Genomic DNA, 13,792 nt, shown 5'->3' on the forward strand with positions numbered 1-13,792 from the left:
CCAATTAATGGCAGAAACCCCCAATGTAGAAACCCCCCAGTTAATGGAAGAAACCACCAATGTAGAAACCCCCCAGTTAATGGGAGAAACCCCCCAACCCCCCAGTTAATGATAGAAACCCCCAGTTAATGGATGAAACCCCCAGGTTAACGTGAAGAAACCCCCCAGTTAATGGGAGAAACCCACCAGTTAACGTTATAAACCTTGGGGGGGCAACATATGAGGATCTCTCTCCAGGACAGCTAGACTATAGATGTTGTGTGTACATTAAAAAGATAATACATTTACAACGTAGTCCAGATGCTGGAGAAATGCATGTGCCTGTAAATAAGAAGAAGATGGATCCAGGTGGATGTCAACAATCCTGTGGGAGCCATCAGAGAAGTAGTATGGTGAGCATCATACATGTATACCACAGACATGTCTACAGGAGCTATTTAAGGCTCAGTATCTTGTCCAAGAACACTTCCCCATGTGAACTGGAGGGGGTGGAATTGGACCATTGATCGACTGGTTGGTAAACCCCATCTTGTAGCCATAACTCCATGAAATGATGAAGGTTTGGATATCAGCATGTCAGAGTTCAAGCTGTGTTTAGCTATCAGGGAATCATTAATGGACAAACATTGATATAAAACCGTACGCCCACTGAAACCCCCTTTGGACCTGCATGATGGAACACTGCCAGTCAAATAAACGCTTTCAAAACAGTCCAACAGTTTAAACTTGGCTAAAAATGTAGATGATGTAAAACCCATAAGCTTCTATAAAGGCTGAGCAGCCCAATGAGGCTCATTCGTCTTTCCCTCAGCTCGGTAACGTCATTAGCATCGTTAGCATCTTTAGCATCATGTGTCTCCGAGGTCTCCTGCTGGTATCCGGGCTGTTTCTGAGCAGCTGGGCTCTGACTCAAGAAGAATGCAAGCCCTTGGTGGCGCCGCTTTCTCTGGCTGACCCCTCCATGGTAAGACCGCCCTCCGGTTCTTTTATTCACTGTTAGCTTTAATGCTAATAAGGACAATGCTACAGGTACAAAAAACTAAGGTAAAATATTTCTTGTGTTAATCTAAAATACTGTCAACAGATGTTTTGAGTAATAAAGTGTGAAGAAGATTCTGGAACAAAGACAGGGTTTTCACCTGCATAAATAGTTAATACATTGGAGAGATATAAAGTAAACAAGACTTTGATGAAGATTACTGGGTTCAGTTTAAAGCCTTACCTCGTACCTACTCTAAAGATGTGATGTTTGATGTTTCTTCAGATGTTCGGACGGTCATATATCCTCGCCGGTTACAACGATAACGATTTGTTTAAATCCACCCTGATGATCATGGAGAGCTCCTGGATGAATGTCACTGTCTCACCTTCCGGGGTCTCCGTGTCTCATTTTTACAAACTGTGAGTGGATAACACTGTGCAGCTGCAGAAATACAACTTTATAAAAAAATGCACATATCCTAACCGTGACAGTCAATCCACCACTATGCAGATAATACCAGGGGTGTTGCTTCATTGTTAAACCTATTTTTATGCAGTTTGAGGCATACAAAGTAAGCCTGAAGACAACCTATGTATTTAAAAATTATGATTGTAATATGATCTTTTTCATTTAATTAATACAATTCGAAACTATCAGCTCCTTTGCACAAAAAGGGCACAACAAATATTTGTGACCTCATTTTATACCTCATAATATAATTATTGTTTACATAACTCTTCCTCCTAATTTTTGTTCCAGGAATGGAACCTGTGTTCTCTCTGAAGAAACTGTCAACGTAACTTTTGACGGGAACACAGCATCAATGCCATGTAAGGAACATCAGGCGAAACCATAGACCAGGGGTGCCCACACTTTTTTGGCTGGTGAGCTACTTTTGAAATGACCTGCTCACCAAGGTCTACCAACCAAAAATAAAATCCCAAATTGCAAGGGCTGCTGAATAACACGTGTTATACATGGGATAACTACAATAGGGCCTGCAACAAACGACTAATTTGATAATTGATTAATCTATCGATTAATGAAACGATTAATCGACTATTCTGACTATTATGCCTTGCACAATTTCTCAAACGCTCTTATTTAGCCATCAACTTTTAGATTTAGCTTGAGGTTGTTTTAGGCATGTGGAAACTAACAATGAAGACAATAAAGATGAATACTTGATTCAAAAATACATATATTATTAAATTAACAACAAATTGTGAACAAAATTAACTTTGCTTTTTATTTAAATTAAATAAATAATATTTCACATCAAAAGAAACAATAATGTTTTAACAAATCGTATTAAATAATCTGATGACAGAACTGTAAACAGAATAGCGGAAACTTTAACAAAATAAAGAGTAACTCAGTTACCTCTAATCATTAACCCATGTTTGTATACTTTTGTTAACTGCGTGTGTTGCTGACGTGGAAACGTTACTCACGGAGCTAATAGAAAGACAGTCGAACCCGGTGCATTCCTCCGTCTGAATGTGGTGCACTTTTGCTAAATGTTTAGACAAATTGCTCGTGTTACCGCCCATGCTAAACACTCTTGGCAGCGAGCATTGTCCACCTCAAGACGGGTAACATTTAACCTCACCTTAGAGCGCTTCTCTCGCAATCCCCGTCGTGTGTTGCTGCATGTAGCAGCCGCGTGTGTGTAAACTGCCCCGCCCCGTCGCACACAGACGGGGGAGAGAGAGATCTCGTCTCGATTGAAAAGATCGAAAATACACCGACCATAGACGCATTTGTTTGTCTTTTTGCATGTTAGAAACGAGTTGGCGACACTATAAGGCCCTTTCTAATTTCTCTAACTCCCCTCCTCGACTCCTATCCTCGATACTTAGTTCCGCCCACAGGAGATGCGAGCGGAGGAGCCGAGGAGGGGAACCGAGGAGAGAGGAGGGGAAGCAGCAGGCGGTTAGAGAAATGAGAACTCCTCTCCTCTGAGTGGACATTTTATAGAGACGTCCATTAATGATGACAGGAGGCACAGCAGCCCTCTGTCTGATGGACAGATGTGTTCATGATGACTTATTTACTTTTAATTAATTCACAGTGCGGTATAATGAGACAATAACAGGCTACAGATGTGGACACACACACACACACACACACACACACACACACACATGTATATATTTATATAACTATATACAATTTCAGAATCAAACAGAGCACTCGCATAATAACCGATAATAACGTAACACTATCAGAGACTGGATATATCCCCCCCTCTCCCCTCTCTGGTCGCTACAATGAGGACAATAAATTACGGGCCAAAACTTTTATTTACAAGTATTAAAAGTAAGCAGAGGACACCAAACCAACTGAGACCCGTCTGTCCGCTGCATCTACGCACACACACTGTAGGCCTACCACACACACCTACACACTGTACCACACACACGCACCTACAGCTCCTAAGACAGGCTACAGTACAGCCGTTGTGTATTTTATTATGTGAAGCACTAAATGGTTTTAGAAAAATATACAACTCTTTGTTTGTAGATATCTACTAAACTAAAGCAAATAAAGAGAGTAGGCCTATTATACTGAGCCGTGTTTCCCCTACCATTGTCTTGGCGGGGCGCTGCGCCCTGCCAACGGAACCCCGCGCCCTGCCTGAAATTCAAAATGTGTTTTTTTTTTATTTAAATTTTTTTTTTTATTATTTAAAAAAAAAATATATATATATATAGCACCAAATTGCAAATGAAGTAATCTTTCTACGGTCACGTTTCAAATTGAACATGTGCTCATTTATTAAATAAACTAAACGCCTATGTTATTTATCCAATGTGCATGTTTCAGTGTCCACTGCCTTGCGTATTCACATTCTCCCTCCCCCCCACACACACACACGCGAATGCAGATACTCACAATCAGAGACAAGAGCGGAGGAAAGGAGGAGAACAACAGCTCTGCTGTCTGCCCGTTTGTGTCCCCCCCCCCCCCAGTTTCAAATTAGTTTATTATTATTTTTTAACCGCAAGCCCTTATCGTCACGGGAGAAGGACACAAATAGCCTGCCCAGGTGGACGCGCGCGAACGCGACAACGAACGTAGCGTGCGCATTCTAAAAATAGCTCACAGATGTTGAGCAGGTACCGCGGTTTTGAACTACAATATTGAATTTGACAGAAAACAACAATGAAACGCCAGCAGAAGAATAGTCTCATGAGTTGGGTGAAAAAAAAGACAGGAGATGACGTGAGTTGGTTTATTCAGTAAATTAGCTCAGGATAATTGGATGTTCTGTCTACACCTGTTGATGTGAGGCTAATGCAGGATTTGCTAGCTTGATGCTAATGGCATTTAGCGGCAGTGACTCAACAAATTGCCACTTAAAATGTATCGTCAGCAATGTATGACAAGCAGACTGCTTGTTTAATGTTAGACTCACACCAATAGCTCAATATGATCATAACACGATTGCTTTCATATCAGAGATCAGATGAGGTGGAGCTGCCTTTAGCAATAGAGGATGAGGCAGAGAGAAGCAGCAGCAGCACAGGGTTGCAGCAGGTATGTTATATGCTGTAGTCAGGTGATGTATGTAATGTATCAATGAAAGGAAGAAGTGTAGGCTACATGATAAGAAGGGAATACAGTTTGAATTAAAGTAATACAGCACAGTGTAACACCGTACTTTATTACTTTTTAATGTACAAATACTTTGTTACTGTACGATATCAATAATCAATCAATGTTTATTTATATAGCCCAATATCACAAATGTTACATTTGTCTCAGTGGACTTCACAGTTTGTACAGAATATCAGTATGACAATACGACACCCTCTGTCCTTAGACCCTCACATCGTACAAGGAAAAACTTCCAGAGAAAACCCCACAGTTTAAAGGGAAAAATGGGAGAAACCTCAGGGAGAGCAACAGAGGAGGGATCCCTCTCCCAGGACGGACAGACGTGCAATAGATGCCGTGTGTAAATTGAAAAGATAATATATTTGCAACATAGGTAGTCCAAATGTTTTGAAATGCATGTGTGTATAATAAGAAGATGAATCCACGAGGATATCCATCCAGGACTTATGATCCAGGACCGCAGCCACGACTCAAGATCCAGGACTCGCAATCCATGACACAGGACCGCAGGATCATCCATGACTCCGGATCCCGGCGTATATAGACACCAAAAAGAAAGAAATTTGGGGAAGCTGGGTTAATCGGAACATGAGAGTACACAGGTATAGACAGAGAGAAGGAAGAAGTAAGATGTCCCCCGACAAACTAAGCCTATATCAGCAAAACTAGGGGCTGAATCTAATCAGCCCTAACTATAAGCTTTATCAAAAAGGAAGGTCTTAAGCGCACTCTTAAAAACGGATAGGGTGTCTGCCGTCCGAACACAAACTGGAAGCTGATTCCACAAAAGTGGAGCTTGATAAGAAAAGGCTCTGGCTCCCATTGTACTTTTAGAGACTCTAGGAACAACCAACAACCCTGCATTCTTGGAACGCAATGCCCTAGTAGGACAATAGGGTATAATGAGTTCTTTAAGGTAAGATGGCGCCTGCCCATTAAGGGCTTTGTAGGCGAGAAGAAGAATTTTAAATTCTATCCTGTGTTCTATAGGGAGCCAGTGTAAGGCAGCCAGAACAGGAGTAATGTGGTCCCTTTTCCTAACTCTGGTTAGTACACGAGCTGCAGCATTTTGAATCAGCTGAAGCGACTTGACTGACTTCTTGGTACACCCTGATAATAAGGAGTTACAATAATCCAGCCTTGAAGTAACAAATGCATGGACTAGTTTCTCTGCATCGTTTTGAGGCAAGATATGCCTGATTTTTGCAATGTTACGTAGATGGAAGTAGGCGGTCCTTGAAATAGATTTTATGTGGGTGTTAAAGGATAAATCCTGATCAAATATAACACCAAGATTCCTTACAGTCTCACTGGAGGCCAAATTAATGCCATCCATAGTTAATATATCTTTAGATAATTTGTTTCGTAGATTCTTCGGGCCAAGTACAATAACTTCAGTTTTGGTCGTGTTTAACATCAAAAAATGTAAGGTCATCCACGTTTTTAAGTCCTTGAGGCAGTCTTGAATTTTATTTAGATGATTAATTTCATCAGGCTTGATTGATAAATATAGTTGAGTATCATCCGCATAACAATGAAAGTTTACAGAATGATTCCTTATAATATTGCCTAACGGAAGCATATATAGGGTGAACAAAATAGGTCCAAGCACTGAGCCCTGTGGCACTCCATGGCTAACTTTGGTTTGCATGGAAGATTCATCGTTGACACGTACAAACTGAGAGCCTTCAGATAGATAAGACCTAAACCAGCCTAAAGCAGTTCCCTGTATGCCAACTAAGTGCTCTAGTCTTTGCAATAGGATATCATGGTCGATAGTATCAAATGCAGCACTAAGATCGAGCAAGACAAGAATAGAGACAAGTCCCTTGTCAGAGGCTATTAGAATGTCATTTGTGACTTTAACCAGAGCTGTCTCTGTGCTATGTTGTGTTCTAAAGCCAGACTGAAAATCTTCAAATAAATCATAGTTTCTTAAGTAATCACACAGCTGTTTTGCGACTGCTTTCTCAAGAATTTTTGAGAGGAACGGAAGATTAGAAATAGGTCTATAGTTGGCTAAAACCTCTGGATCGAGGTTGTGCTTTTTAAGAAGCGGTTTTATCACTGCTACTTTGAATGATTTTGGAACATAGCCTGATAATAAAGACATATTCATAATATTTAATAAAGAAGTGCTAATTAATGGAAAAACTTCTTTTAACAGCTTAGTTGGAATCGGGTCTAAGATACACGTTGATGGTTTAGAAGAGAGAATCATTGAATTTAATTGTTCAAGGTTTATGGCTGAAAAGCATTCTAGTTTACTATCTAGTGTAATATTATTAGAACTTACGTTTCCGGGAGCTGTTGATAACACTATACTGGTCAAAGGCAAGAGGTCATTGATTTTGTTTCTAAGAGTAACAATTTTATCGTTAAAAAAGCACATAAAATCATTACTACTGAGTGCTATGGGAATAGAAGGCTCAGTCGAGCTGTGGCTCTCTGTCAGCCTGGCTACAGTGCTGAAAAGAAATCTTGCATTATTCTTATTCTCATCTATTAATGAAGAGTAGTAGGCTGCTCTCGCTTTACGCAGTGCTTTCTTATATTCATTGAGAGTAATATGCCAAATTAAACGAGATTCTTCAAGTTTAGTGGAACGCCATATCCTTTCAAGTTGTCTCGACTTTTGCTTTATTTTGCGGGTTTCGGCATTATGCCATGGAGCTAATCTATGTTGTTTTATTTTCTTCTTTTTCAAAGGAGCAACAGAGTCTAATTTTATTCGCAGCGCATCTGTAGCACTATCAACAACATGATCAATTTGGGGTGGTGTACATTTTGTATAAGTTTCCTCCCCTACATGCAGACATGCTATCGAGTTAAGTATTGGTGGAATCTCTTCCTTAAATTTGGCTATAGCACTAACAGATAGGTTTCTGCTGCAGGAGCTTTTGGCTAATGCTTTGTAGTCTAGTAACAGTACTTCAAAAGTTACTAAGAAATGGTCGGATAAAGCAGGATTATGCGGTTCGACTAATAGTTGCTCAATTTCAATACCATAAGTCAGAACAAGGTCAAGAGTGTGATTATAGCAGTGGGTTGGTTTATTTACACTCTGACAGAAACCAACAGAATCTAATATAGAGTTAAATGCAACAGTAAGGCTATTTTTATCATCGTCAACATGAATATTAAAGTCACCTACGATAATTACTTTATCTGTTTTAAGAATCAAAGCTGATAAAAACTCAGAGAATTCTGATAAGAATTCTGAATAAGGACCTGGTGCACGGTACACTGTAACAAATAAGATTGGCTGCAAAGTTTTCCAGGTCGGATGCTTAAGACTGAAAATGAGGCTTTCAAAGGAGGTATAATTTAATTTTTGTTTAGTATTGATAAGTAAACTTGAGTCAAAGATTGCTGCAACTCCACCTCCTCGGCCCGTGCCTCGGGCAATATGAGTATTGATATGGCTGGGTGGAGTGGCCTCATTTATGCTGACATATTCTTCATGTCTCAACCAAGTTTCAGTGAGACAGCATATATCAATATTATAATCTGATATTAAATCATTTACCAGTATTGCTTTAGATGCTAGAGATCTTATGTTTAAGAGACCACATTTAATCTTCCTGTTTTGTTGCACTGTAGTAGTTGTTACATTTACTTTTATTAGGTTATTATGTATGACACCTCTATTAGGTTTTACCTTAAATTGTCCTTGGGCAGACACACACACCGTTAATATTGGGTATTTTATTGGGGTCGGGATTCCTATGGATGACTGCCTAGGAGAGAGCGCAGAGAAGCGTGTAAGACTGCGACTCTGCCTCCTGGTCTCAACTCCAGTTTGTCATGGATTAAGTCCACAGAGCCCTGAAATGTTTGCCGAAATGAGATTTGCACCTTCCAAAGTAGGATGAATGCCGTCTCTCTTAATCAGACCAGGTTTTCCCCAGAAGGCTGTCCAATTATTCACGAAGCCCACATTGTTTGCTGGGCACCACCAAGACAACCAGCGCTGAAATGATGACATGCGGCTATACATGTCATCATTTATCAGATTGGGGAGGGGACCAGAGAAGATTACGGTGTCCGACATTGTTTTAGCATAACTACACACCGACGCCACATTAAGTTTGGTGCATTCTGATTGGCGTAAACGAACATCATTACCACCGACGTGAATAACAATCCTACTGTATTTACGTTTATTTTTAGCCAGCAGTCTAAGATGCGCCTCAACGTCGCCCGCTCTGGCCCCCGGAATGCATGTGACTGTGGACGCTTCGGTCTCTAAATTCACGTGTCTCATAATAGAGCTACCAATAACCAGAGTTGGCTTCTCAGCGGGTGTCTCGCTGAGTGGGGAATATCTGTTAGATACGTGAACGGGTTGGTGGGGACCTGCGGGTTTCGCGTTATGCCCCTTCTGAACAGTCACCCATTCTCCCTGCTGCTCGGGAGTTGCCGGGGGACGGCTAAGAGGAGCTACCTTTTGCCGGTCCGCACCGGCTAACATGGGCTTTACTGTAGCTGAGTTATTTTCTAAGATGCGGAGCCGGGCTTCTATGGCTATGATTCCCGCCTCCAACCTAACAACTATACTACATTTAACACATGTATCGGTACCAGTAAAGGAGGTAGGGGAGTAACCAAACATGAGACAGTTAGAGCAGGAAATAGCACCCGAGGGTGGGGAAAGAGCCATGGCTAGCTATCAAGCTAAAGTAGCTACCGTTAGCAAACCCGAAAAGAGTGTAGGCAACTGTGGAGTTACAGTCGCTAAGAGAAGGAGAGTTTGTGAGTGCTTAAGCTGTAGTAACGTGTGATTACAACGTCAGGCAGTTGCCGTGATCAAGAGTTTTAAAACGATCGATTAAGTTAAGATAACAAGCTATCAGCAACAGAACAGGCACACGGGATACCCGGAGATGACAACAACAACCGGAAGTTACAACATGCTTACCGCAATAGTGGTCCGTGTAGAAACAGTCCTGTGACTAACCAATAACAATAATCCACAGCTCCTCTCTGCTCCAGAGGATAAAAAAAATTCGGAGCACATTTGAGTTTTCATAGCTGCATCCTTTCTGAAGCTGCAGCACGTTTCTCTTTATATACAGTCTATGGCAGAGGTGCCCAGTACGTCGACCGCGGTCGCAATGCTGGTAGATCGCGAGTCATTCATAAAATAAAAAAATCCAGCTCTGTTAAAATGGTTAAAATAGACAGCTGGTAGATCGCGAGTCAAACCCCTAGGTTTACTGCCTTGGCAGCACCCTGCCAAGGCAGTAAACCTAGGGGAAACACTGCTGAGTGATATATATTACACACACAGCTCTGCTTTCTGCACGTACCTCACAGCTGTTCTCACTGTAAACATCGCCTCGCGATGAGAGCAGTTAATAAAATAATATCCAGGGGATGCATGCAGAGCTGTCATTGGCTGAGATAAGTCCGGCCGTGCGTCACGACTCTTTGAAACATCTCCTGAAATGCATCCACGAAGGAGCCGTGGAGGACCCATCAGTGTATCCTCGGTTATAGCTCCTCCAGAGAGCCTCCTCGACGCTCGATCCTCGGTCCTCGAAGTGCATTTAGAGAAATTAGATGTCCTTCAACATGGCGCGCTGAAATTCATTTCCGGGTCACTACCGGAGGACCGAGGAGTCGAGGAGGGGGATTTGATGAAATGAGAAAGGGCCTAAGACTGCGAGATAATGTTTGTGTAGCAATAATACATGGCCTTTCTCTTTCTCAACTCGCTACTCGGAGGGAAGTCGCTGTCATATGCCTTGTGAACACTCCGATAATGCCTCTCCACGTTACCTTTCTTTGGCAGAGCGACGCTTGCTTTACAAATAAGGCAAATAACCTTTGAATGTGACATCACAAACAAATATTTTTCCTCCCATTCTGGGTGGAGTGGTATGTTTTTAGCTTTTTGCTCGGTCCCGCACTCATTTTGTTGTTTGTCTCTTGTTTGTCTCTTTAACTTAATTTGAGTTTTCCCGGCACTTGACTGATTTTGTATCGCTTTGCATTCTGGGTTAACAGACTGGAAAGCGATAGGTCGCTTTTTCTGTCAATCAAGTAAACTCCTGAATTAAGTGGCAGGGGGGCCAAGGGAGGAGGGATCAAACCTGTTTTGTCTATTTTAACCATTTTAACAGAGCTGGATTTTTTTATTTTATGAATGACTCGCGATCTACCAGCATTGCGACCGTGGTCGACGTACTGGGCACCTCTGCCATAGACTGTATATAAAGAGAAACGTGCTGCAGCTTCAGAAAGGATGCAGCTATGAAAACTCAAATGTTCCACATGAAGAAACATCTTCAGCAACTTGACAACACATGCAGCATTTAGAAAACATTCAGCAACTTGAGGAAACATGCGCAGCGTTTACTAAAAGCTGCAGAAACCAAACGCTGCAAATACAAAACGCTGATGAAGAGGAAATTACACCCCAGTAAAAAAGATTACTACTCTGAAGTATTTGCTCAACTATAAAAGACTCAACCAGTTTTGGATCGGCCCTAAAAATACTCACAAAGTGATTTGAACTGTCTTGAAACTTACCTACAAAATGTTAAGGGTCTTATTTTAATAATGTGATCACATGACTCCTTCTGATGTTACTGAAGATCTGCTGTAAGCTAGCTAGCTAATGTAGCTAACCTAGTCATTTCAGATATACTGACAAACACGTAAAGAGCAACCTGATCTCACCAGTTTATGAGACAAACTAACTCTGAGACTCTGGCAATGCCTTGTCTTTTCATGCTGCAGAAACGCAAACATTTCCCAAATTGGGATCAATAAAGTACTTCTTATCTTATGTTATCTTATAAAATTGTTTCTGTCCTCAGTCTTCAACATCAGCAGGACGATGGTCATCCTGCCGGCTGGCAACGGTATGATGGTCGCCAGCATCAACAGCATTGTCAAACACTTGGACCTGATACTTGAAATTTTTAATATCCCCAATGAGAACAAAAAGGAGACCAGCATCCGAGCTCTCTACCTGATGGGTAGGTAGCTTAGTCTGTGCTTACTTTAACTGCTTTACTTCCCTTTATATTGGAAAGGATTTAACTGAAGTTTCATCATCTCCAGATTCTGTTAACATAAAACGCAACGGAGGAAGAAGTATTTATATTCTTTACCTGAGTTTTAACACCAAGACTCTAGTAAAAGTGGAAAACCTTAAAAAGTAAAGCATTGAAGCTGACATTGAGTCTGTGCTCATTTGAGCTCCTCTACTTCTGGATTGTGTAAATGATGTATCTGAGGTTCTGGGTTCATTATCTCCTGGTTCTGTCTGCAGGCAGAGAGGCGACCCTGAAGGACTCAGACCTGGAAGGGTTCAAGAAGCAGGCGAGCTGCCTCGGGTTCTCCGGAGAACCACAGTTCATCTACAACCCTAAGAACGGTACTTTAAAATCACCTGATTAAACTATCTAAGGAATATGTATTTATATAATGTATAACTGATTTATGTTTCTCTATCTGCAGGTTTCTGTACTGAAGATGATTCCATTATTCATATACAGTTCTGAAGATAGGAACAATCATGAAGGAAATAAAAAATTAAAAAAGTGAAAACTATTCTTCTTCTGTACAAAAATCAGCTGGACCATTGTCATGTTCATCAAGATTTATAACGTTTTGATCCTTAAACCCTTATATAATGCTGAAAACATGTGAAGTCGATCGGACTAGGTCTCTTTTCTACTTAGCAACAGTCTGTTCTCCTTAGCAACAGTCTGTTCTCCTTAGCAACTGTTTGTTCTCCTTAGCAACGGTCTGTTCTCCTTAGCAACAGTCTGTTCTCCTTAGCAACAGTCTGTTCTCCTTCAACCCAGTCTCAAGGCATTTCGTGTTATAGTCACGACATTTAATCTATTGATTCGTGATCACCAACACGATTTTCCCCTTTTTTTCGTGTCACACAGAACAATTTTAAAAGCAATGTATTTCTATTGGTAGTATATGTCGGGCCTGCACCATGTCTTTTTGTCTGGTCGGGTCTTGGAAGACCGGAAGCTGTGGGGTTCATAAAAACATGTTCTTACTCAATATCAAGCCACGATTATTGTTCTTATTTTAAATCGTATAATGTCTGACTTTTTTTGTCGTCTGTGAGGAAAAGAAATGGGGCTCAGAGCCTCAGAATACTGTATTTTCTTAAATCTTTTTTTCCTTCTAATTTGTTATTCTTTTCTAAATAACACACTGTTATTTACTCACTAATAACACAAAATTATCCTTGTTTTTATTTTTATTTGTTTGATTCCATAATCTCGGGCTTTTTTGGCGTCCGTCAGGAACTGAATTTCAAAATAAAAATAACCGGAAACAGATGTAGGCCTATAAGGGACATTTCGAGCATCATTGCGATACACATAGATATATATATAAACACTGTTAAACAGTAGCCTCATCCCAATACCCCTCCTCGACTCCTCTCTTCCTCTCCTCCGGGACTTGACCCGGAAATCGATCAAGACCATTTTGAAGGACGTCCCAATAGCTGAAATGCACACGGAGGGGTCGAGGAGGGGTGAGGGAGGAGGGGTGCGGGAGGAGACGAAAGGGAGGATACACGCGAGCAGACTACGCGGAAGTGTTTTTCACTACTCGCGTATAAAAGCCCCGCCCCCACCTTCACAGCTGGTCGATTTCAACAGAGGAAAAAGACAACTGTAAGATGATTGGAAAAGCGTCACATAAATGTATAAGTGCTCACAGCTCCGTGGGAATTATCATGTGCAATTCATTTCTAAAAGGCTTTCACATTACTATAATTATATTTTTATTTAAATGTAGGCTACATTTTACACCAAAACGGAACACAAAAGCAGGACCAACCATCATACATTGAATTCCTTGACTAACAAGAGAAAGATTCATTCATTTAAATAAATATTTAACAACAAATGTGTGTTCTAAGGGGTTATTCAGTTACATGTCATCATTAACAGACGTCGTCTAAGAGTGACGTTTGAGTGAACGAGGACATCCCAATTAATACCTGAGGACTCCTCTGTCCTCACGTCACCTCCTCGTGTCTCTCGCTCGCATCTTACGGATGCGGAGCTAAGATGCAAGGAAGGGACGCGAGTGAGGGAAAGGAGGAGTCGAGGAGGGGTATTGGGATGAGGCTACTGTGTTTATATATATCTATGGCGATACACATCATACAGCCACTGAACTGATTACCCAAGA

At 41.2% G+C, this 13,792-nt stretch overlaps 1 protein-coding gene across 1 annotated transcript; it reads left to right on the forward strand.

Annotated features, from left to right (window-relative positions):
* The first annotated feature begins 351 nt into the window (after window positions 1-351).
* On the forward strand, window positions 352-12,649 carry LOC307044058 (uncharacterized protein). The gene is made up of 6 exons (XM_079689086.1): window positions 352-964; window positions 1,265-1,401; window positions 1,742-1,812; window positions 11,434-11,595; window positions 11,892-11,996; window positions 12,080-12,649. Exons 1-6 carry the CDS (start codon window positions 851-853, stop codon window positions 12,121-12,123), a joined length of 633 nt encoding a protein of 210 aa, XP_079545212.1. The 5' UTR covers window positions 352-850; the 3' UTR covers window positions 12,124-12,649.
* Window positions 12,650-13,792: the final 1,143 nt, after the last annotated feature.

This window comes from Notothenia rossii, assembly GCF_949606895.1.
Source record: "Notothenia rossii genome assembly, chromosome: 6".
Taxonomy (NCBI): domain Eukaryota; kingdom Metazoa; phylum Chordata; class Actinopteri; order Perciformes; family Nototheniidae; genus Notothenia; species Notothenia rossii.